This window comes from Cornus florida, unplaced genomic scaffold, assembly GCF_030987335.1.
Source record: "Cornus florida cultivar Cherokee Brave unplaced genomic scaffold, ASM3098733v1 CherokeeBrave_3.0.0_Hap2_Chr11, whole genome shotgun sequence".
In the NCBI taxonomy this organism is placed as follows: Eukaryota; Viridiplantae; Streptophyta; class Magnoliopsida; order Cornales; family Cornaceae; genus Cornus; species Cornus florida.
In genome coordinates, this window is record NW_026775581.1 from 76,498,183 (window position 1) to 76,524,687 (window position 26,505).

General features: G+C 34.1%; 1 protein-coding gene across 1 annotated transcript; it reads right to left on the reverse strand.

The window, feature by feature from the left end:
* Positions 1-24,372: 24,372 nt before the first annotated feature.
* Positions 24,373-26,303, reverse strand: LOC132284173 (CBL-interacting serine/threonine-protein kinase 25-like). Its single transcript, XM_059786249.1, has one exon. It carries the CDS (start codon positions 25,903-25,905, stop codon positions 24,565-24,567), a length of 1,341 nt encoding a protein of 446 aa, XP_059642232.1. The 5' UTR covers positions 25,906-26,303; the 3' UTR covers positions 24,373-24,564.
* Between the last annotated feature and the right edge of the window lie 202 nt (positions 26,304-26,505).

The window sequence follows — 26,505 nt, forward strand, 5'->3', positions numbered from 1 at the left end:
CTTACTAATAAGTTGACTGAAAAAGTAATGTCAGGTCATGTGTAATTTGCAAGATATATAAGAGCAACAATTGTATTAAGATATGGTACTTAAGGACCAAGGAGTTCCTCATCATCTTCTCGAGGTTGAAAAGGAGCTTTCTTAACATCAAGTGATCGGACAACCATTGGTGAGCTCAAGGGATAGGCTTTATCCATATAAAAACGCTTCAGAACTGGTCTTCTCTATATATGTTGACTGGTGAATATGGATTCCTTTTGATAAATGTTTAATTTGTAATTCCAGACAAAAAATTGTCTTTCCGAGATCTTTAATCTTGAATTCTTTCTTTAAATAAGTGATAGTCTGTAGGAGTTCTTCAGAGGTTCCCACCAAATTCAAATCATCAACATATACTACAACTATATAACAAAACCAGATTCTATTTTGTTAATTAAAATGCATGGACAAATATGACTATTCACATACCCTTCTTTTATTAAGTACCCACTGAGGCGATTGTACCACATGCACCCAGATTGCTTTAATCCATATTGTAATTTTATTAAAGACATATGTGATACCCCCAGATTTTTGAATGCGGGTTGGCCAGGCCCACGCCCTGTGATACCCCTCGACTCTAGAGCCACGGGTGATCAAGTCCGAGCACAGATCCGAAGGATATCAAACAATTAATATTTAATCGAACACAAATGACAAAATGAATTTAATAAATAAAGTTTAAGCTGGAAGAAACTAAAAGTAAAATCCTTTATAATTAAATACTTAGAATCTGATAATCCAAATCTCCATCAGTTTAACAACTCGGGAATCCATCTCTAGTGGACCCCTAATAAAAATCCCAAACTACATGAAAGTAAAAACTGAAAATAAAATCCAAATCTAATATTTGGAAAGAAGTCCTACGTCGTCAGTAGAATCGAAGATCGTCTCTGCTCAGCACGAACAAGCTCTAGACTGGAAATGTCCGATACCTGAAAAATGATGAGTGGGTCAGGCCCACATGCAAGTTCTATACTACTACTACCCAAGCAGAGACCCGATACGCATGTACATCCTAACCAATCCAACAATAGCTAATAGTCGGTAGATAAAATATATATATATAATCACACTACAGGACTCTCACTGGACTATAGGCCTGTCTCAACCTGACTAGTAGGCACCATGCGAAAACGCACCCAAAGGTGGGCATGACTACCTAGTCCTAGCAGGGTACACATCCAACCATCATAGCCAGCTATGCATCCCAATGCATATACGCTCCCTAACCAACGACTCTGAGACTCAGGCTCATATCGTGGCATCATAAAAATATATTTAAATTCCATTCCAAACCAAAGTGCCACTCAATTATTTATTGATCTTACACAAAATATAGGTAGGACTTAACTTTTGTAGTTAATCCGTACCTTAATCCAGAGTAGGTAGGACTTAGCATTTTTGAGCTAATCCCCCTAATATGACACCGTGCCATACCGGTGCATACAAACCATCCATCCAGTATTGATAATATATATATGATAGCATAACATATCAATATCAACATATCCAATCATAAGCATAACAAGAATGTTTAATTAGCATGCTTGTTCAATACATCCAGTACCTGGTTCTCTGACAAATTTTTAAGTGCAGAGAAGAAATATAATCATCCTGTAACTCACAATAAGCATAATAATAATAACAATAGTATATATATGCTTACTTGTAATTACTCCACAACATCCCACAAGTTGACATAAACAAATTCTTGGAAACATCAACTAGTTCCTTATTAAGTATTAACTGAATTTATATTAGTTAATAGGCTTAATCCCCATACCATTGATATATGATTTACATATCAAACTCCTAATTTAGTTGCTAATTTAAAATTAATCAACTTGAATCATCTACAAAATTTCAACCATGTAAACTTCCTTAAAAGTGTCTTACCGTCACTTATGAATATATATAATCATTCTGTAATCTAATAAACTTAACTTAAATTACAGAAAGATGATTTAACAATATTACCATTCCCAGATAAATTGCAACTCATAGGGTTATGCACTTAAAACCCTCTGCCTCCAAGAACAGTCCACAAGTTCACCTGAAACTGTAACGGCTTAAATCTACCGATTTCTTTGTAATTTATTATGTATCATCACACCTTCAGAATTTCTAATAGGACTTAGATGCTACTGAAACATCCCTGCATAGCTCCTAATAGCATCTGAAAACACCAAATTCTGAAACCCGTAGCCAAAACCATCACTGAAAAGGCGAAGAACTGAAACATGTTGAAGGAGCCGCCTCCACTACTAAGTAGAGCCGGCTCTACTACAAAGTAGAGGCTGTTCCACTTTTTAATTGAGCCTGCTCTACTTGAAATAGAGCAGGCTCCTTCCCCTGTGCGTCGTTTTTCCAATTCCGGCAGTGTCCGGTTGTGTTGATCCTCCAAACCAAATTTCTTGCTGATTAAAATTAAGTCCTTGGGTGTTCAAAAGTTTAATCAATTCATTACTTATTATTCAAAACCATATGAAACAAGAATTTCGCAAAACCGTTTCTAAGTGGATTAAAACCCATACAATAACACATACTGTTCAAATTTGTTTAATCTTTCAAACCCACTTTCTTTCCAATTTAAAACTAAAACCCAAGATGCTCCCAAGTAATTTCTATTCATTATTCATTAATTAAATTCAATTTGAAAAAAAAAAATTAAACACAAACAGTTTAAAAACGAACAAAACACACATACAGGAAAACATACTGTTATGAAGCAATTTACGTGTAAAGCAATTTAATTTAATCTTTATTTCATCCTGAGACTGTATTAGGGATGCAAAGAACACAGGTCAAAGAGATAGAGTTAGTTATAGAACTTGCCTTACACCGACGGTTCTTCACAAGTTCTCCGGTAACCTCTCTGTTTGCTCTTTCTTTCTCTGTTCCCTCTATGCCTCCTTACGTTTTTGTTTAATTGTTTCTCTAAACCCTAAACCACCGTAATGAGCCTATTTATAAACTTAAACTTTAAACCCTAATCCATGTATAATACAGCCCATAACCAAACCTAGGTTATACACTGTCGGCTGTCAATGCAAACTATAAACCCTGTGAAACTATATTCACGTGAAAACCAATTTAAATTTAATTTAACTTAAAACAATTTAATTACACCACATTAATTCCTCATTTATATTAAATCCATAAATTCAAAGTAACATAAACAAATAAGTAAATTAAGTCAAATTATCATAAGCAAAGAAGTAAATTAAAACTGTTAGAGAAAATAAAACAATTAACTTAAAGTAAATCCCTAATTAAATAAAGTAAATCAATTAAACTTAAAAATACAATTAAATAAATTTCAAAACTATCCTTCTAAAAATTAGGGGTATTACATTCTTCCCCCCGAACAAAAGGAATTCCGTCCTCGGAATTCACTCTTATTTTCTTTCAAAAATTCAGGAAACTGCGAGCGAATGACGTCCCCTTGTTCCCATGTAGACTCAGCCTCATTGTGATGACCCACTGGACACGAACTAAAAGAATAACCTTATTATGAAAGATTTAATCCCGACAATCGACGATACGACACAGTAGCTCCAAATAAGTTGCATCCGGCTGCAACTCAATCTCCCCAACATCGATCTACTGATACCGATCTATATCTCGCAGGAATTTCCACAACATGGAAACATGGAACACGTTGTGCACACGATCCAAATTATCTGGAAGTGCCAACCGATAAACATCAGCTCCAACTCGATCCGGAATCATGAATGGACCGATAAATCACGGAGATAACTTCACTTCCGTCCAAAAACGTATTACTCCCCTCATAGGAGACACTTTGAGTATAACTTGATCCCCAACCTGAAACCCTAAAGCACGAATGTGACGATCCGCATAAGTCTGCCACCTACTCTAGGCAGTACGCATGCAATCCCTAATAAGAGTGATCTTCTCAGAAGTATCCTTGATGAACTCTAGACCCAAGGATCTTCTCACACCAACCTCCATCCAACAAATAGACGATCGACACGGTCGGCCGTAAAAAGCCGCAAATGGTGTCATCCCCATAGTCTTCTGAAAATGTCCTCCATGATCTGATTTACCTGCTCAGTCTGTCCATCCGTCTGAGGATGATAAGTAGTACTAAGGTGTAATTCTGTGCCCCAAAGTCTGCTGAAAACTCTTCCAAAATCCTGACACAAAGCTTGAATCCCTGTCCAATATAATAGACAATGGAATGCCATGCAGCTTTACAATCTCTGAAATGTAAAGTCTCGCCAACTGCAGTAACCTATTTCCACTCTGGTATCGACAATGTCTGTAGAGCTCCTGGCGGCCTCTGATGATCAATCTTGACCATCTGACAAGTACTACATCGTGAGACAAAAAGAGCAATATCCCTCTTCATACCTGTCCACTAAAACTGCCGCTTCATAACCTAATACATCGTGTCGCCTCCTGGATGAACAAAAACTCAGAGTAGTGAGTCTCAGTCATCACATCCCTCCTCAAATCATTAGCAGAAGGTACCACTAAATGGTCCTTGTGATCGCTAAACAACCTGAGGACTCACCCAACAGATAATGCCTCCAAATGCGTGAAGCAACAAAAAAAAAAAAAAAAAACCCCACTGCTTCCAACTCCAAATCATGCGTTGGATAATTAAGCTCATGCGGCTGAAACTTCCTAGATCCATACGAAATCGGTCGCTCCTTCTGCAGCAAAACACATCCAAGACCCTGCAACGAAGCATCTGCGTGTACAAGATACTCTATCCCACTATGTGGGGTAGACAAAACCGGTGCAGAAGTTAACCTAGTCTTTAACTCATCAAAAGCTCACTGATAGTGTTCATCCCACACGAACTATACACCCTTTTTAGTAAGGTGCGTGAGTGGTCCAGCTAGCTTAGAGAACCCCAGGATGAACTTCTAATAATGTCCCGCTAAACTGAGAAAAACTTTGAATCTCGGTAGGTGAAGTAGGCTATCCCCACCCAACCTCGGCTAAAACCTTGGCTGGATCTACTGCTATTCACCTTTTCGCCTCCCGCTGCCAAAATTTACAATTCTCGAACTTGGCATACAACTAGTGCTCACGAAGCATCTACAAGACTATCCGAAGATGTCTAACATGATCATCCTCTGATCCCGAGTAAATCAAAATGTCATCTATGAAGACAATGACAAATTGATCCAAGTAAACCCTGAAGACTCCGTTCATCAGGTCTATGAACACTGCGGGTGCATTAGTCGTCCCAAACGGTATGACACGAAACTCATAAGATCTATATCTTGTAAGAAATGCGGTCTTAGGAACATCTTGCTCCCTAACCCTTAACTGATGATATCCAGAATGCAGATCAATCTTGGAGAAGTATGTGACTCCCCATAACTGATCAAACAAGTCATCAATCCTGGCAAAGGATACTCGTTACGAATCGTAACCTTGTTCAACTCCCTGTAATCTATACACAAGCGGAGCGAACCATCCTTCTTCTTCAAAAATAACACTAGTGCTCCCCAGGGTGAAGTATTCCTGCGAATGAAACCCTGGCTGAGTAGCTGCTGAATCTAATCCCTCAACTCGCGCATCTCCACTGGTGCCATCCAGTATGGTGCTCTAGCAACAGACGTAATGCCTGAAGTTAAGTCAATCCCAAAGTCAATCTCGCGACTCAGCGTCAACCTTGGAATCCCCTGGAACAAATCAGGGAAATCCTGTATAATCGGTATACTATCCAATGATACAGTAGTCCCCTCCTCCACATGAACAAATAAGTACCAATGACTCCACTAAAACGCGGCATACGACAATGTAAATATCCTGGCCAAGTATGGTGAACACAATAGACCTTCCCAAAACGAATAACTTGAGCATGGCAGTGGTAAACAATCCATCCCAAGTATCCCGTCCTAAGTGTACATGTCTAGGATAAAAGATTGACTAGAAATCCGAGTCTACCAATATCTAGTGTCACAGGCACATCACTCTCATGAAAAATGGCAGTATTGCCCAACCATGTAGAAATATCCTGAGGTCTACTGCATACACGTGTCACCAACTAATCCATAAAAATCCCATGTTTCTAAATACTTCATAGAGTAAAACACATAAGGTAAAACGAAATGCTCCATAATCATCCCAATTTAGATTATTATTCTATCCTGGGAATTCCTCCTTTTAAACCAAACCTACCATATTGATTTACACAAGTTCTCTTATAAACTTCTTGGTAATTAACCTGTCTCCACACCATGTATTTACAAGCAACAATTTGCTTGGCTGTTCTACAAACCCCAATCACTCTACTAGGATAATCATCTATTAATACAACATAATCATCCCATTATAGTTTAATAAAAACCATATATACCACAAAGCATACTATCACACAGCACAATTCAAAAATAGCCAAAACTGCTAGTTTACTGTATTAAGAACTTTTCCAAATCATAAACTGTCAAACGAATAATTGTAAATAATCTTTAACATACAACTAGTGTATGTGTTTAAATCCATACCACACTTTTATTAAAATCTCCTCCACTATCAATAACCAAAAATCACTCTTAAAAGAGCCATCCTCCTTGCGGTTTAGTACCTTCCTACTGGGATGGCCCGATACCTCCTCGTCTAGGACACTACCTAGCAGTGTGACCGTACTCTCCATAAGTATAGCAAGTACTCCTAAAAGTACCAAACGGCCTCCTCTGCTGGTTAGACCGTAGTTGATCCCGTTCTGCCTGTGGTACCCCATTCTGCTATCTCTGGGCTAACTCAGGACATTGGTTGGATGTATGCCTATCTTCTCCGCAGCCAAAACAATGAACTTTAACCACATTCTGCACCACTGGTACTGCTTCAAGTGTTTGTTGTACATATAGCTGACTCTGAGGTGCCGCTGCTCGCCTGCAGCTACAGCCTGAGCAATGATGTATACTAACTGAGGAGAATCCTCTGGATCCCTGCCCTGATTGTAGGCCTGTTCCTGAGACTCCTGAGTATGTTGAATTTCCTCATGCTCGATCTGCAACTAACCATCTTCCTCCTGAAACCTAGGCATTTGCTGCTCTTCCCCCATTTGCCGATGTCGCAGGCATTCTTGCTGCCTACGTGCCAGTCTCCTCTGTTGACAGTTCATGTTCTATCCTCTTCTAGCGTTAACCATACTGTTAACATAGAAAGACAAACATCAATACGATTGTAAACGGACCGTAAAGGAATTCAACGAATCCTAATCTTAAAGCTCTAAACAAGATAGAACGCTACGCGGAAGACTTATTCAATAGAATCTTAGAGACACTTGAACCTGGAGTGCTCTGATACCAACTGTGATACCCCTCGATTCTAGAGCCACGGGTGATCAAGTCCGAGCACAGATCCGAAGGATATCAAACAATTAATATTTAATCGAACACAGATGACAAAATGAATTTAATAAATAAAGTTTAAGCTGGAAGAAACTAAAAGTAAAATCCTTTAAAATTAAATACTTAGAATCTAATAATCCAAAACTCCATCAGTTTAACAACTCGGGAATCCATCTCTAGTGGACCCCAAATAAAAATCCCAAACTACATGAAAGTAAAAACTGAAAATAAAATCCAAATCTAATATTTGGAAAGAAGTCCTACGTCGTCGGTAGAATGGAAGATCGTCTTTGCTCAGCACGAACAAGCTCTAGACTGGAAATGTCCGATACTTGAAAAATAATGAGTAGGTCAGGCCCACATGCAAGTTCTATACTACTACTACCCAAGCAGAGACCCGATACGCATGTACATCTTAACCAATCCAACAATAGCTAATAGTCTGTAGATAAAATATATATATACAATCACACTACAGGACTCTCACTGGACTACAGGCCTGTCTCAACCTGACTAGTAGACACCATGCGAAAACGCACCCAAAGGTGGGCATGACTACCTAGTCCTAGCAGGGTACACATCCAACCATCATAGCCAGCTATGCATCCCAATGCATATACGCTCCCTGACCAACGACTCTGAGACTCAGGCTCATATCGTAGCATCATAAAAATATATTTAAATTCCATTCCAAACCAAAGTGCCACTCAATTATTTATTGATCTTACACAAAATATAGGTAGGACTTAACTTTTGTAGTTAATCCGTCCCTTAATCCATAGTAGGTAGGACTTAGCATTTTTGAGCTAATCCCCCTAATATGACACCGTGCCATACCAGTGCATACAAACCATCCATCCAGTATTGATAATATATATATGATAGCATAACATATCAATATCAACATATCCAATCATAAGCATAACAAGAATGTTTAATTAGCATGCTTGTTCAATACATCCAGTACCTGGTTCTCTGACAAATTTTTAAGTGCAGAGAAGAAATATAATCATCCTGTAACTCACAATAAGCATAATAATAATAACAATAGTATATACATGCTTACTTGTAATTACTCCACAACATCCCACAAGTTGACATAAACAAATTCTTGGAAACATCAACTAGTTCCTTATTAAGTATTAACTGAATTTATATTAGTTAATAGGCTTAATCCCCATACCATTGATATATGATTTACATATCAAACTCCTAATTTAGTTGCTAATTTAAAATTAATCAACTTGAATCATCTACAAAATTTCAACCATGTAAACTTCCTTAAAAGTGTCTTACCGTCACTTATGAATATATATAATCATTCTGTAATCTAATAAACTTAACTTAAATTACAGAAAGATGATTTAACAATATTACCATTCCTAGATAAATTGCAACTCATAGGGTTATGCACTTAAAACCCTCTGCCTCCAAGAACAGTCCACAAGTTCACCTGAAACTGTAACGGCTTAAATCTACCGATTTCTTTGTAATTTATTATGTATCATCACACCTTCAGAATTTCTAATAGGACTTAGATGCTACTGAAACATCCCTGCATAGCTCCTAATAGCATCTAAAAACACCAAATTCTGAAACCCGTAGCCAAAACCATCACTGAAAAGGCGAAGAACTGAAACCTGTTGAAGGAGCCGGCTCTACACAAAGTGGAGCTGCCTCCACTAGTAAGTAGAGCCGGCTCTACTACATAGTAGAGCCTGCTCCACTTTTTAATTGAGCCTGCTCTACTTGAAATAGAGCAGGCTCCTTCCCCTGTGCGTCGTTTTTCCAATTCCGGCAGTGTCCGGTTGTGTTGATCCTCCAAACCAAATTTCTTGCTGATTAAAATTAAGTCCTTGGGTGTTCAAAAGTTTAATCAATTCATTACTTATTATTCAAAACCATATGAAACAAGAATTTCGCAAAACCGTTTCTAAGTGGATTAAAACCCATACAATAACATATACTGTTCAAATTTGTTTAATCTTTCAAACCCACTTTCTTTCCAGTTTAAAACTAAAACCCAAGATGCTCCCAAGTAATTTCAATTCATTATTCATTAATTAAATTCAATTTGAAAAAAAAAAATTAAACACAAACAGTTTAAAAACGAATAAAACACACATACAGGAAAACATACTGTTATGAAGCAATTTACGTATAAAGCAATTTAATTTAATCTTTATTTCATCCTGAGACTGTATTAGGGATGCAAAGAACACAGGTCAAAGAGATAGAGTTAGTTATAGAACTTGCCTTACACCGACGGTTCTTCACAAGTTCTCCGGTAACCTCTCTGTTTGCTCTTTCTTTCTCTGTTCCCTCTATGCCTCCTTACGCTTTTGTTTAATTGTCTCTCTAAACCCTAAACCACCGTAATGAGCCTATTTATAAACTTAAACTTTAAACCCTAATCCATGTATAATACAGCCCATAACCAAACCTAGGTTATACACTGTCGGCTGTCAATGCAAACTATAAACCCCGTGAAACTATATTCACGTGAAAACCAATTTAAAGTTAATTTAACTTAAAATAATTTAATTACACCACATTAATTCCTCATTTATATTAAATTCATAAATTCAAAGTAACATAAACAAATAAGTAAATTAAGTCAAATTATCATAAGCAAAGAAGTAAATTAAAACCATTAGAGAAAATAGAACAATTAACTTAAAGTAAATCCCTAATTAAATAAAGTAAATCAATTAAACTTAAAAATACAATTAAATAAATTCCAAAACTATCCTTCTAAAAATTAGGGGTATTACACGCCCGAATACCCGAGGATATCAAAATAAATTGATAATAAACAAACACAGAATACAAAAGAATAAAGAAGAATAAATAAAATGCTGACAAGAAACCAAAATGATAATCTAATAATAAACCTCATAATATATTTCCATTAATTAATAAACTCTTCTGATATAACTGATCCTCCAAAATACAACTCGGGAATCCATACTGTGTGGACCCCTAGAAAATCCAAACTAAACAAATGACAGTAATCTAAAACAGGAAACTGAATCATAAAGGAACTCTTATGTAGCATCGGAAGAATGAAGTAGACTGATCCCCGCTCAGCACGAACAACCTCTACTCGTGACGAACACCTGAAAAATAATGGTAGGTCAGGCCCACAAACAAGTTCTACTCTACTATAGTCCAAGCAGAGATCCGATACACGTATACATCCTAGTCAATCCAACAGTAACTAGTAGTCTGTATATATATATATACACACTAAAGGAACCTCACTAGACTATAGGGTTGTCTCAACCTGAATAGTAAGCAACATGCAAAACGTACATATAGTGGGCATGAGTACCTAGACCTACCAGGGTACACAACTACACTATATCTAGCTACACATCCCTGGCGATTTACGCGCCCTAACCATTGATCCTGAGACTCAAGCTCATATCACGGCACCACACTTATATATATATAATCTAGTAACCATCCTATCCAGTATAAATTAATCCTCCATAAGTCATTCAACTTGTTCAGCTGACCTGATTTAAATATAAGTAGGACTTAACATTTTAGTTAATCCATTCCCTTATATAATAAATTAATCCTTCATAAGTCATTCAACTTGTTCAGCTGACCTGACTTAAATATAAATAGGACTTAACATTTTAGTTAATTCATTCCCTTATATAAAATAGGTAGGATTTAACTGATAAGTTAATCCATCCCTAGAATGCCACCGTCCCATACCGGTGCATTAAACCACACAATCCAACAATTGATATAACAATTAAGGAAATACACCAAACATTCCACAAATAACTATGATAAATATGATATCAAGTTATCACATAATAGGAATGACTTATTATTTCTTTAAACTTCCTATATCATATGTCCTACACAAACTGAATCTTATACATGATGATATTTTATTATACCGTTAAATAAGGATTCTCTATATCCAATTCATCCTACACATTTAATCTCAATTGCTAAAATATTTTAAAAGATTAAATCAATTCGTTTGTTTAAAACATTCAAATAGCAAGCATCATTATGATTGAGTCTATTTAAATTTATTAAAACCCATACATAGTCCCTATTTAATGTTCAGGAATCCTAGGCATGTTTCTACATTCCATCATTCCACATATATGAAAAATACGTAATTTAAACATGTAAAAATTCACATAAGAAATCAAATCAAAATCATGCATTTTATCAATTCATAACACAAGAACAGATATGAACCAATTTCATAAAACCTATGTTCTAACCCAATTAAACATGCATAATTATTTAATTTTATGTGTTTAATAAATCCTGAAATTTCCTAGGCATGTACAGAAACACGAATCAAAGGGAAAGAGATAGAAGAAGAACTTGCCTTAAACTTTCGGATCGAAAGTTAAACTTCTTATTCCTTGATCTTCTCTCTACAGGGTTTTTCTCCTCCTTCCTTCCTTTTCCTCCTTCCCTCTCTAGCTCTCTCTCTCTAGAATATATCACGTAAATATTTCTAACCCCCTTTTACAACCTATAACTATATATTTATAGGCTAAATAAAATAACCCTAACCCTTTTCCCAATCCAAGTCAACTTAAAAAAAATATATATTAAAATATTAAAAAAGTAAGTAAAATATGTTACATATATAATTTATGTATATCTTTATTAAATAAATAAATTATACACATCCTATTATTTATTAATGGATTATCTAATAATACTTAAGTTACCATAATATTATAAAGTAACTTAAAACATAACACGTATCAAAACTATGTATACTTTTATTATTTAAATATAAAACATATACATCAGATTAAATATTACTAACCAAGTTAGCATAAAAGTAATTAATAAATTACTTTTCCTTTTATATATATTAAAAAGGTAAGTAAAATATGTTACGTATATAATTTATGTATATGTTTATTAAATAAATAAATTATACACATTCCACTATTTATTAATGAATTATCCAATAATACTTAAGTTACCATAATATTATAAAGTAACTTAAAACATAACACGTATCAAATCTATGTATATTTTTATTATTTAGTTAACAAACATATATATCAGATTAAATATTATTACCCAAATTACCATAAAAGTAATTAATAAATTACTTTACCTTTTATATATGTATATATTATATATCTATATATATTCATACACTATCCATTGGTAATAATCCATACACATCCAACCTCCCATCCAAGTAGTCCATGGGACTCAATTGGTTGGCCCACTACTACTAACCATAACCATAAAAGAAAAATAAAATAAAATAATAAAAGAAAAGAAAACATTTAATTTACAATTAATCAAAACACCATTTAAGCACATAATCTAATTACACAATTAACACATAGACAAATACAAATAATACATAGACACATAATCAAATAATCAAGTAATACCTAATTCAATTAAACACATAAGTAATTAGTCAAATAATTAATTAAATAATTAAAATACAATTAAAACAAATAAATAAATACCGAGACTATCCTTTTAAAATTAGGGGTATTACAACATACTACATGGTTTTATTTCTAGCATTTTGAAACCATCAGGAATCTTCATGTAAATATCATTATATAGTGATCTATATAAGTATGCCGTTACCACGTCCATTAGATGTATATGCAATCTTTCTGTGACTGTCAAATGTATTATGAATCTAAAAGTGTTTGCAGCCATTATCGGAGAATATGTTTCATCATAATCAATACTAGGTCTCTGTAAAAAACCTTAAGCTACCAGTCGAACTTTGTATCTCACAGTTTTATTTTTCTCATTACGTTTGCATACAAATACCCATTTGTATCCAACAAGCTCAAACCCTTAAGTGTTTGGATGACTGGTCTAAATACTTCTCGTTTAACTAACGAACTTAGCTCTGCATGTATTACTTCTTTCCATTTCGGCCAATCATTCTTCGTCAACATTATTCGATGTTTCGAGATTCTGAATTCTCATTTTCAATCTCAAGAGTAACGGAATATGAGAATATGTTGTCGACAATATTTTCATTTTTATTCTATATTATATCATAATTTAGTAAGATCTCATCATTTTCAAGTACCATTGCCTCATCAAGGGTTACATTATCATCATTTACTGTCTTTGCCTTGTTAAGGCTTATCATTTCATCAGTTTTAGGTACATAGGCCTCATCAAGGGCTATAATTTCATATTTGTCAATAATTTATATTGCTCTTTTTGTGGCACCAACTTTTCTTTATGTTTTTCTCTTGCGAGGAACAACATTTTTTGTACCAACTTCCACGTTTCAGGTGTATTCTAGATGCATTTGCCGCAACATTAACAAATTTTCCCATAGGGACATCAATTTTTGCTAGAACATTTGCAATTACTATATATGATTTTATTACTTTCTTTGTATCAGTAAATGAATCAGGTAATTGATTTGCAACATTTTGCAAATAAATAATCCTCTGAACTTCTTTTTCACATTGATTTGTGCGAGGATCAAAATGAGATAATATTAAGGCATTCCAAAATATCTCATTATGCATTTCAGAAAATTTCTTTTCTCCCCTTAATGGTGGGAAAACAAACTCATCAAAATGACAGTCGGCAAATCGTGCTTTAAATAAATCACCTGTTAAGGGTTCAAGATATCTAATGATAAAAGGAGAATCAAAACCAATATATATTCCAAGTCTACGTTGAAGATCCCTTTTTGTGCGTTGTGGTGGTGCAATAGAACATATACGGCATAATAAAAAACTCGTATGTGAGAGATATTTGGTTATCGTCCAAACACAAGTTGTAATGGTGAAGATTTATGGTAAACAGTTGGTCGTATGCGAACTAATGATGCCGCATGCAATATGGCATGTCCCCAAGCAAAAACATGTAATTTGGTTTGCACAAGTAAAGTTCGACCAATTAACTGAAGTCTTTTAATAAAAGATTCTGCGAAACCATTTTGAGTTTGAGTATGTGCAACAAGATGTTCAATATTAATTCCAACTGACATGAGTGTTTGTAACAAGATGTTCAACATTAATTCCAACTGACATGCAATAGTCATCAAAGGCTTGAGAAGAAAATTCAGCGGCATTATCAAAACGAATTGTCATAATTGAATAATCGAGAATATGTGCCCGTAATTTGATAATTTGAGTAAGGAGTCTAGCAAATTCAACATTACGAGTAGAAAACAAGCAAACATGTGATCACCGTATTGAGGCATCAATTAAGACCATAAAATAATGAAATGGTCCGTATGGTGAATGAATTGGCCTACATATATCCCCGTAAATTTGTTGTAAAAAAGTGGGGGATTCAACAATGATTTTTGAAGAGGATGGTCTAATAATCAACTTGCCTTGTAAGCAAGCGATACATAGATAATTATTTGATAAAATAATTTTTTGATCCTTTAGTGGGTGCCCATGTGAATTTTCAATAATTCGACACATCATTGTAGTCCCCGGGTGACCAAGTTGATCATACCAAAGTATAAAAAGTTTTGGGTCACAAAAATTTTGGTGCATTACAGCATTTGACTCAACTGTCCTGATGGTTGTATATTATCACTCAGAAGAGAAAACATGAAATTTTTCAAATACATGTTTTTTAGAAGTAATACAGAAATATTCCACATTTCCTTCGTGGTCTCAATATGATACCTATTTTAACGTAAGTATTTAAAACTCTACAAATTTCTTCGAGATCTAATAGAATATAAGGCATTATCAATGTGTATTATTGTCCCACGTACATAGTAAAACAATATCAGCTTTTTCGAAGCCTTCAATTAAACTCGTGGGACCTGAAATTGTACTAACACTAGCCTCAGTCAATGTTAAGCGGGAAAAATATTTTTTATCTCGAAAAATTGTGTGTGTCATTCCACTGTCTGCAAGACATATATCATTGCCATTAACCAATACATTTGATAGATCCATGCCTATATATATCATGCAAAGTTCATATTTAGACTTCATTATGGCAATAGAAACTTTAAATACAAAGATAGCAAAAGAAATTTTTAATTCAAATGTAACTAAAGAAACTTTAGTACAAGCACAACAATAAAAACAAATAACAGCACCAACAAAAATACAGACTAATGATAAGATGATAAAAGAAAGTAGAGTTTAATTGGTGTGTACATTTCTATCACCAATCAAGTGGCTAATTTTTTCATCACTATCCTCAAAAAAATCTAACATGTCCAGATTTGTGATATCCACTAACTCATTGAAATCAGTAAAATTCATTTTTATCTTTTTCCTTTTTTCCTTCACTGAGGCTTGGTACAGATCAAACAAGTGTTTAGGCGTATGTCATATGTTTTGTCACTGCCCTATCGTTCCACACCGATAACAAATATTTATATCTGTCTTTGAAGTTTAGGCCATACTTTTCCCCTTTTCATTATAATCCCTTTTTCGGAGATATGGGGTGAATCTCTAATTGTTAGAATTTGAGGATTGATAACCTTCACGATAATAAGAATGATTTATTCCACGACCATATTCGTCATTGTGACTATTTTGATTATCACGACCATATTCATTACCATTTCGACCACCATAGCCATATTCAATACCACGCCCATGTCCACGTCCATGAAACGGGTAACGTATGTTTCAGGGATCGGCATCGATCCAGTTGGACGGGACTGATGGTTTCTTAGCAAAAGCTCGTTATTTTGTTCAGCCACAAGTAAACATAATATTAGCTCTGAATATTTTTCAAATCTATGCTCTGGATATTGTTGCTGTAAAAACACATTTGAGGTGTGAAATGTGGTGCATGTTTTTTCCAATAGAAGCTCATCAATGATAATATCACTACATAATTTCAGTGTAGAGCTAATTTTAAATAAAACAGAGTTGTATTCAGCCACAGTTTTGAAATCTTGCAACCGCAGTTACTACCAATCAGCTTGAGCTTTTAGGAGGATAACTGTTTTCTGGTGAACATATCTTTCATTTAAATTTTTCCACAAATTCAGTGAATCTCTTTCAGTGAGATATACAGTTTTTAGCTCCTCACTAATATGACAATGAAGAAAAATCATGGCATTTGCCTTATCTTGTGATGATGCATCATTTTTTTTTTTGAATTGTGATTCCAAGACCCATTGCAATTCCAAGACCCATGACGCATCTAAATGGATCTAGGCATCCAAAATCAAAAATAAATAATTTTTGCCGGAAATGTTCAGGGCCACGAATTCCAGCTTTATCAAGTTTGACATTTTTAGAATAACTATATGTAATAACAATATAAGAACACAATTTTAGTATAATATAAAAATAAGTATATATCCTAATAATAAAATGCCATTAAAGTGAAACAACAAGATAATATGAACTATTATAAGTTAAGTAATAAAGACGGTATAACCGGTCATTAAATCATTAAATAATAAAGGTGGTAAAATCGGTCATATGATAAGCACATATATCACTTAAGTAGACAAATTAATTAATGAACAATAATAAATAAATAAGATTTTCTTACCGTTTGGAGTGAGAAATACAATTTTCTTCAGTAAAGTAAGCAAACCCAATAATCTATCAAAACTAATATCGCAAGATATATATATATATATAAAGAGTTGAGATAGAAAGAAGGAAAGAGAGTTTCTTGTTCAAATCTCAAATGGTTAGAGCTTGTACTGATAACGTATTGTAAAAACAAAGTATTGATGCAAGCTAAGAAAAATATGGAGAGAGAAAATATTTAGAGGAGAATTTAGAAGTAATTTATTGATTTCGTTTGTGCAGCATACATTATGGAGTACATCACATATATATAGTCACAGCTGGTCTTGCAAAGCAAGTAAAGGTTGCAACTTGTTGTATCAAGTAATCTCTTAGGGTCCGCCTGGCATTCATTTTGTTTTAGGCGTTTTATCTTTTGCTAAAACAGAAACAATGTTTTTGCCGTAGGATTATTTTGGAAAAAAATCAAAAGCACGTTTGGGAACGATGTCAGAACAGTTGCGCTACTGTTATGGTTTTGGGCAATGAACAGTTGTTAAAATAAGAAAAAATAACTTTTTAGTGTTTTGGTTTTGGGTTACTGTTCACGAAATGTTTTAGTACTGTGTAAAATAAAATAAGATCACGCCAAATATGTTTTTGTTGCCAAAATCAACACTGTAACCGTCCAAAAACAAAAACAATAGAAATAAACCACACACTGGAGGCCACATGCAATACCCACTTTGCTATTCTTGGGAACCATGCACCGGAGGCCACTTGAAGTACCCACTTGCTAATTAATTAGTTGTGGACCCAAACACATATATATCTATGATTGTATATTTCATTCTTGTACATCCTTGATACATTGTATTAAGGTTAATAAGGTGGATCTCACATTCATAACATATACCATTTATATTGAATATGCAAACACCATTAAATATTTTATCAATATTCCTATTTGGAATTATATTTAATCCCATATCTAAAAGTAAAGGTAAAAAAGAAATGATGAGGAAGAACATTGAGAAAGCTTAGAAGTCAACTTATTTATAGCAAAAAGAAAATTTAGAAGTTAGAAACGTCTAGCATAAGTGCATAATGGTACCGACTCAGGATCCTCCAAGGCACTATGCTGCAATTTAATAAATCGCAGACCCCACATTCTCATTCAAGACCAAAATTTTCTTCTATAATGGAAAATTCATCTTTAACTTCTCTGGTAGTACAAAATTTTCAACAAAATTTTCCAAAACATTCACAATACGCCATATAGAATCTAGGCTGAGCAGATATGCTGCAAAGACGTACAATAAGTAATACATGTATTGTTGTATACATTTGATTGTTCTTTCTCCCATTAACTAACTGGATTACTTTTTTGAAGGGTTAATTTCAAACCAATTGGAAATTTTGATGAGCTACAAAAGATGAGTGTATAATATTTATTGTGAGTGTCCCGTTTACCCAAGTCAACATGGCAAATACCACATTATCAACAATTAATAGTCCACCTAACTTTTTTTTTTTTTTTTGAAAAATTAAGCGAAAGTCCACCTAACTTAATCAAACGGATATACACCACATCAAGAATAATGATCCACATTTTATGATTAATGGTCAAAATTACCACACCATCAGCATATCTCGAGTAAATTATTATTTGAGATTCGAAAAGTTACTTAATTTTGTGGTTGAAGTTCAGAATCCGTCGAATTGACACTCGACCAGATTTATAGAGAGAAATATCATTTTAACTTCCGAATAATTTAACCCATCTTAATTAATATCATCTTATAATTATTTGAAATATTTATTTTTTTAATTATTAAATCATACGTGATGACACCATCCAGCGTCTCACTTCCTATAGAAGGAGAAGCTCTAAGGCAAATAAAAAAGGAGAAGAATGTAAAGCAATGAAGGAGAGGGACAATCCTCCATTGCTCCTAGATCAACATAGAGAGCTCTTATGCTCTCACACCCCTATTTTTCCTACACTTTCACACCTTCATCAAGCGAGTCAATGGTGTATTTGTATTGTCATCTTCTTTCTCTCTCTTTCTCGAATTTGCATGGGCTTCTACCTCTCTCAGTCCACCTTGAATTTTATTATGTTTTATTCAAGTATGAACCTATATATCTGCATTTATATATATTAGTATCGCCAAAAAAAAAAAAAAGACAGTGTTTGTGCAAGGTGTGGTGGCAAGTGGCAATGGTTTGGTGGCAGTGATGTTTGCCGGCAAGTGGTGACATCAACTAGGATTTCAGGTTTCTCTCACACACAGGGGCAGAGCCAATTAAGGCCCAGAGGGGGCACGTGCCCCCCCTCGCTTTACTCTAACCTACTATACATAGGTATATATTTTTGATATATATATATATTTACATGGTAATTCTAAATAGCGCCCCCCCTTAAATTTTCAAATTCTTTTAATTTCCTTTTGAAAAAAAAAAAAAAAATTACATATATCCCTTCTTCAAGTATACAATATATTTTTCCTTTTCTAATTTTCGTTTCCTTTTTCAAAAAATTTCTTTTTTCACTTATGTATAATTCTGTATTTTTCTATTTTTTTAAACTTATTTCTTTTTATCGATGACATTTGTGATTGTATTTAATTAAAGTATTATTAAGTAATATTTTGATTCTTATATTTGTAACTATATTTTTTTACGGTATTTATTTAGCATATTATTTTACAACTATTTTTTTCTTATTTGACTTTTTGATTTAAAAAATTTATATTGTCATATTTATTAAAAAAAAAAATTAAATAAGTACATTGTGCCCCCTCTGAAATAAAATCCTGGCTCCGCCCCTGCTCACACAGTACTCGTTCAGTGAACAAACCACCCCTTGTTGGCCTTTGCTAGTTTGGGCGTCAACTTTTTTCTTGCCTAAATTTCCTTTGGGCTTGGGCTTCGACTTGTTACCTATAGTATGGGCTATATTTTGTATTTTTCTTTGGGTTGATCTGGTTCCTGATGTTCTTGGGCCACATATACACTATCTACATATTTACTTCATCTATACTAATTTAAATTTCAGATAAAAACAAACAAACAAAGGGTACGTTTAGTAACGTTTTCGTTTTCTGTTTTTGCAGTCGCAAAGAAATAGAAATATAATTTTGTTTTTCGAAGTAAAAATAGAAAGCAAAAATAACGTTTAGTAACCTTTGCTGTTGCCACACCATTTTAATAACAAAAAACAAAAAGTAGTGTTTAGTAAAACATTTGTTACAAATTTTTTTTTTTTTTTTTGGAGATTTTTTTAATTTATTTTTTCATCCATCTATCAAAATCTAACTTTCAATCACAATAAAAGATAAAATCTAAAAAGGAAAAAAAAATATATATATATATATAGGGCAAGATAAGCGTACAATTGTATAATATATATATATATATATATATATATATATATATAAATAGATTATATATATACATATATATTAACAAAAAATCTGAAAACAAACCACAACCAATACATGTATTACAATCACAAAAAAAAAAAAAAAAAAAAAAAAAAAAAAAAAAAAAAAAACAGGGCATATAGTTGTATGATGTATATATATATAATAGAAAAATAGATTTTGTTTAATGTATATATATATAATATAAAAGTTCTAATGGAATAATGTCAGTGGTTGTGTATTAATGGAAGAGTAATGTCAGTTGTTGCATAAAAAACGAGAGAAATAGTGGTGAAAACGTTTCCTCTGCTACAGTGAAAAAACACAGGAAACATCATTTTGATGTTTTCTCTTTCTTTCATAAAAATGAGGAATGTTTTCATTAAGAGGAAACAAAAACAAATTACTAAACATGATTTTTGTATTTGTTTCTTTTTTTTAAGGATTGACAACAGAAAACAAAAAATGTTTTGAGTTACTAAACACACTTATATATATATATATATATATATATATTTGTTTATTTATAAAAACAAAACAAAACATTCACCTGGCAGAAATGGCAGTGGTATTTGGATCAGGATCCACTCTTCTTCCTCCATCAGCCGTATTGGGCGACATGGTATGTGGACCAATGACAATGTAATTCTATGATTGATTTAAGGTTTTTGCGTTTTCAATTTAGAAGTCTGGCACTTCAAAATTCACGGGAAGCACTAATCTACTAGACTAAAACCTATTTGTGATTTATACTATAAGAATGACAAAAATTGAGAAAATAATTTTCAATATGTAAATGAAGAGCAATGTTGATAAAATAGTGTAAAACTAATTAGTATTTATGAATAAAAATTAATATAAGAGACAGAGATATTAATTAAAATTAACGAAGTAATTTAAAATGATTTTAAAATACGAAATAAGTGTTTTAACCCATTTATTTGGACAAAGTTATGATGAAATTATTGAAATTAATTTTAATTTAGGAAAAAATTAATTAATTTTAAGATAAGAACAAGGTGTTTAACCCATTTATGTGGACAGAGTAATGATGATTGATGATGACATAAAATATTCGTTAACAAAATTACAACGAGTACACAAAACTCGGATGAGGTCGACTAGGCCAACACTCCTGAGAAATCAAACTCTAAAACACAAGCAAAACCTAAACTTGCTAGGTATTGAAATCTCGAGAACACAAATCTCGAGTACATAAAGCTACATATAATACATTCACAATTTCACATACATAGAGAGATATAATAAGCAAAAGTAGTGTGGAATAATTACATGAACCATGTGAACACCTCCGGAAGGCTCATTTAGGCTAGTTTGTTTCAACGGAAAATTATTTTTACTTTTTCGGTAAATTATATATATATATGTATTTTTTTTAGTATTTGGTAATGGTCGAAATTGAGGTCGAATTCATCGGATTAAACGTGTAAAATAATTTGTCGAAAATTAATAAATAAATTATTTTTATTAAATTTTAATATTATTTTTTTTTGTAAATATCTTATGAGAACAAAACACCAAAAAATAACCTAAAAGCAGCCCAAGGATAAGCAAATTGGGTTCCCTTCCAATGGGCTCTGTAAGAGCAAGGCTCAGTAAATCTTTTGACCCATATGGGTCTGTACATTTTTCCTATTTAAATATACTTAACTTACCTTCAAAACCAAAAAATACTTAAACAAATAAACGGAGCCTTAAGTTCAAAAAAATTTAATAAATAAATAAATGATTGAATTGTCGAATTAGAAAATCAATTTTGGTGCACTTCCAAATCAAGAACATGCCGCCTAAAAGCACATGTTTGCATTTCAAATGTAACATTTCGAATTAATATGAGTCTCACTTGAATGCATTAAATGGTTGACAGTTATTTTGCCCATCACTTTAATTGTCTGGATCTCATTATTTAATGACGTTTCTAGTAATCAAGAGTTCTTCCAATATTTTCTGGCCAAACTTGGAATCCCTTACATTCTTTTCTAGGAAAGAAAATAAGTGAAGGATAGTTTGTTTCTGGTAGTTACATGTGCCATGTCATAATCATAAAATGTATATGCATAATGATCAGATTGAGAACACAACCAGCATTATAACCTAATTCAAGTTATGAAACACAACGAAAGTTAAAATCCAACCAGACTTACAACTTGAAGAACCTAACTTGAACTTATTTTTCCAAGCCAATGTTCTTCTTTGATTAGTTGAGTTAGGATCGATTAATTGAGTTAGCTAGGCTCGAACTTGATCGGGTTAATTAGGTTAACCTTTATTTGGATTAGCCTCGTACTATACTCAAATTAGGCAAAGTCGGGGTTCCAGTAAGCCTCAGCTTACTAATTTTTCAATAAAAATAATACATAAATTGTATGGTTACTCTCTTAAGGTAATAATAAATGACCTCTAACAAAGTAGGATTAGATTGTACATGGGTTGTTTGGTTGTTTCTAAATGTACGATAAACACTTTACCAATTAGGCCATTCAAATATTACCGTATATATTTGCTATATAGATAAATTTGCTTTACTGTTAAATAATAAAAATAAATAAACAACAACAACAACCGCCCTTCTAAAATGATCTCTAACCTTGTTGTAGTTGAAGATAAGTTCAAATAAAAAAAATGGCATTACATTGATAATGACTTAAAACAATATCCAACCAAACACCTACTAAAGAATTTTAGGTCAACAGCCAATCAATTAAATTTGGGTAATAATGGAACACACCAACAAATTGAACAAAAATAAAATATATAGAATGCCATTATTGTCAATGCTACATCATCTTTGAAAGCATGTTACGCTACATTCAATTGGAATTGAAATTAGTACCTTAAAGGAGGAATTGGAATTGCAGTAGATAGTTCTACTCCGATCGACTTCTATTTTTTATTTTAATGTGTCAATTCCGTACTTCTGAACGTCATGTAACTGACTACTCTCAGAATCATGCACGGTATAACTAGTATTTTTTTGTCCACGATGATTGTCTCCAAAACTCGGTTTGTGATAAAATAACAGGATTTAAAATTAAAATTTTATTTTCCAACATCCTTAATTAAGTATTTAATATTAATATTTTATTTTATTTTTAAATCTTAGTCGTTACAAATTATATCAGAGTCTAAGTGTGCTGACGAGAATGTTTGGCCTCCTAGGGGGATAAAAATCCTTTCTGGCACAACAGTAGATCCGTCCCAGTTGGTGAGGATAATTTGAGATATAGGTCAAGAAGATGTTGGGATGCATGTTAAGAAAATGTTGGAATGTCGACAAGGAAAAAGTTAAGATGCAAAAATGTTGTGATACAATGCCAATGTCCCAATATATAACATATATTCCAAATTAAAGAATTTTGATCCCCTAGGGAGTGGATTGTGGCTACTTTATGGGCGGATATGTCGTGTGCGAATGCAAAAGATACAAATATTTTATCACACTAAATAAATTACGGGTATATAATCCCACATAATTTGGGTGTGAAAAAGGGAAGTACTATATAGGTGAACAATTCCATTTGTCACTCCAATTAGTATGAAACATTTTAAAATAAAATTCAAAAACAAAATTACGCAAGTTCGAGTTCAAAAATGAATAATATCATACCATACAATTGGGTGACATAATGGAGTGAGTAATACAGTTACAGCCCAAAATGATAATGATAATGATAATGTATGTTATTTTGACAGTAGAATCCTCCAACTGAAAATAATATTTAAGGGATATGGATGACGTAAATGCAATGCCACTAATAAATTAGTACAATTAATAAACACACATCTGTTGGATTTCCATCCTAGTTTATATATATATATGTATTCTTGTTGAATGGGGCAACGTGGGCCCAATATTGGTTTGTTGAACGCATCGACAGCTATCTAATACCCGAATTTCTTAATTGTTTGGAATTTAAAATATATATATATATATATATATATAGAATTGCTTTTTTTTAACAAAAAAAAAAAAAAACTCTCTATTAAAACAAATCTTGAAGAGAAAAGCATTTTGGATGGATAGCAATAAAATGTACATTGAATTAAAATGCATAAAAAAAAACACACCCAAACAGCTTGTGTAAAAATTAACTCCTCATCAGACTTTGTATCTTTGTAATCAAATTCATGTTCACTATCACATACTGTATCATTTACAAATCATATTAACCCATCGTTTTGCAAAACTAAAACAAACTCAAAAACAAGGAACTACAAAAGGCAAACATGTAATTTAAAAAAAAGCTAGGATTAATTTGAGGCTTTGTCTTATGTCATGGTTGTCCCGTCAACTTTACCATTACCGTTATGGTTACCGTTACTATCATTGCTACACACATTTTCTCCTTGCCATGTCCAAACAATATCTTTCAAGGCAGGTCTAACGTCCTCTTCACAGAACTTGGCATATTCCAAAGTGTCTCCGGAGGACTTGGAAAATTCGACGACGGCGACCTCCGGCGCCACCTCGTACACCTCCGCCGTCACCGCCAACCTCCCTTTCCGGCCCTCCGACGGTCCATGCAACCTCACCTTGAAATCCCTCACCTTCACAACCCCAAAACTCAGCCCCTTCGCCGCCTTCTCGATCCTCGCCATGATCGCCGTGGCCGAGCACCTCGACGTGAACATGGACCCGGTCTTCCTCTTACTCTCGAACAAGCTCGACAAGTCAAACCCGGACGACATCGAGGAAATGAACTCGAACGCATTGAAAAATGCCGGCGACGACGAAGACGATTTCAACAATTCCTCCTTTTCTTCCAACTTGTCATGAATAGAAAAGGTGTTCAGGGATGCCGAAAGGCCTTTTCTAAACCAAGGCGCACGCATTATGGCCGGAATTGTGATCCTCCGGTTGGAATCCACCACCAAAAGCTTGGATATCAACCGTTTCGCCTCCGGAGAAAACCAAGGAGGACAATCATAGGCACCCTGGAAGATTTTCTTGTACATGTTCATGAGATTCTCATCCTGAAAGGGAAGAAACCCTGCAAGGAGGACATATAGTATGACTCCACAAGACCATATGTCCACTTTGGATCCATCGTAGCCCTTCCTTTTTAGGACTTCGGGAGCAACGTAGGCCGGGGTCCCACACTGAGTGTGTAGGAGCCCGTCCTGACGCTGCTGCTCGGGGAGGGCGGTGAGCCCGAAATCGGAGACCTTGAGGTTCTCGTTTTCATCAACCAGGAGGTTCTCCGGTTTGAGGTCGCGGTGTGACACACCGCGGCTGTGACAGTAATCCACAGCACTAATGAGCTGCTGGAAGTATTTGCGCGCTAAGTCCTCCTTGAGTCGGCCCCTGACAACCTTGGCGAAGAGCTCGCCGCCTCTGACGTACTCCATGACCACGAAGATCTTGGTCTTGGTGGCCATTACTTCCCTCAGCTCCACCACGTTGGGGTGGCGGACCAGCCTCATGACGGAGATCTCTCTCTGGATCTGCTCCATCATGCACTCCTTCTTCACCTGATCCTTCTTGATCACCTTGATCGCCACGCTCTCGCCGGAAATGATTTCTTTTCCATAATAAACTTTTGCGAACGTGCCTTTGCCTAATAGCCTCCCCATCTCGTACTTCCCGAACAGTATGTTTCTCTCCTCCATTTTCGACCAATTAACTGTGTGTTTCAGTGTGTGATTGTTGGTTTCAGTGGAATTGGTGAATACCCATTTTGAATTGATGGACAAAAGCTGTGTTCTGATCAATATTTTTTCAATATGAAATGGATTGGAGAGTGTGTTTGGGTGATGGATGGTTTAAAGGAATCCATGAAAGAACTGAGGATATATTGATTTTTATTGGATCCATGGAGAGATGGTGATGGTGGTGTTAAGTTGAATCTGTGAGCGGGTTAAACGAGGTTGGAGTAGAGAGAGAAAGAAGAGAGAGAGTGGAGGTGTCCTGTAGCCATTAGAGCACCTGGTTTTTGGGAAGAGGGACTTCCAAGAAGGGGCAAGAGGAAGAAGCACACAGAATGGCAAAGTAAATACTACCAAATGTCAAGAGCTTTATAGGAGAGAGTACGACAAATGGGAACAAGAAAATGAGACTTTTCCTTATAAATAAATAAATTATTTTATAATATTACACAAATTGAATGACATCTATTTACTTGTACTTTTTTATATGATGATCGAAGTTTAAAATTGAGAATAATCAATTAAGAGAATCTACTCTACCAAATTACTCTGGACTCCGTTCAT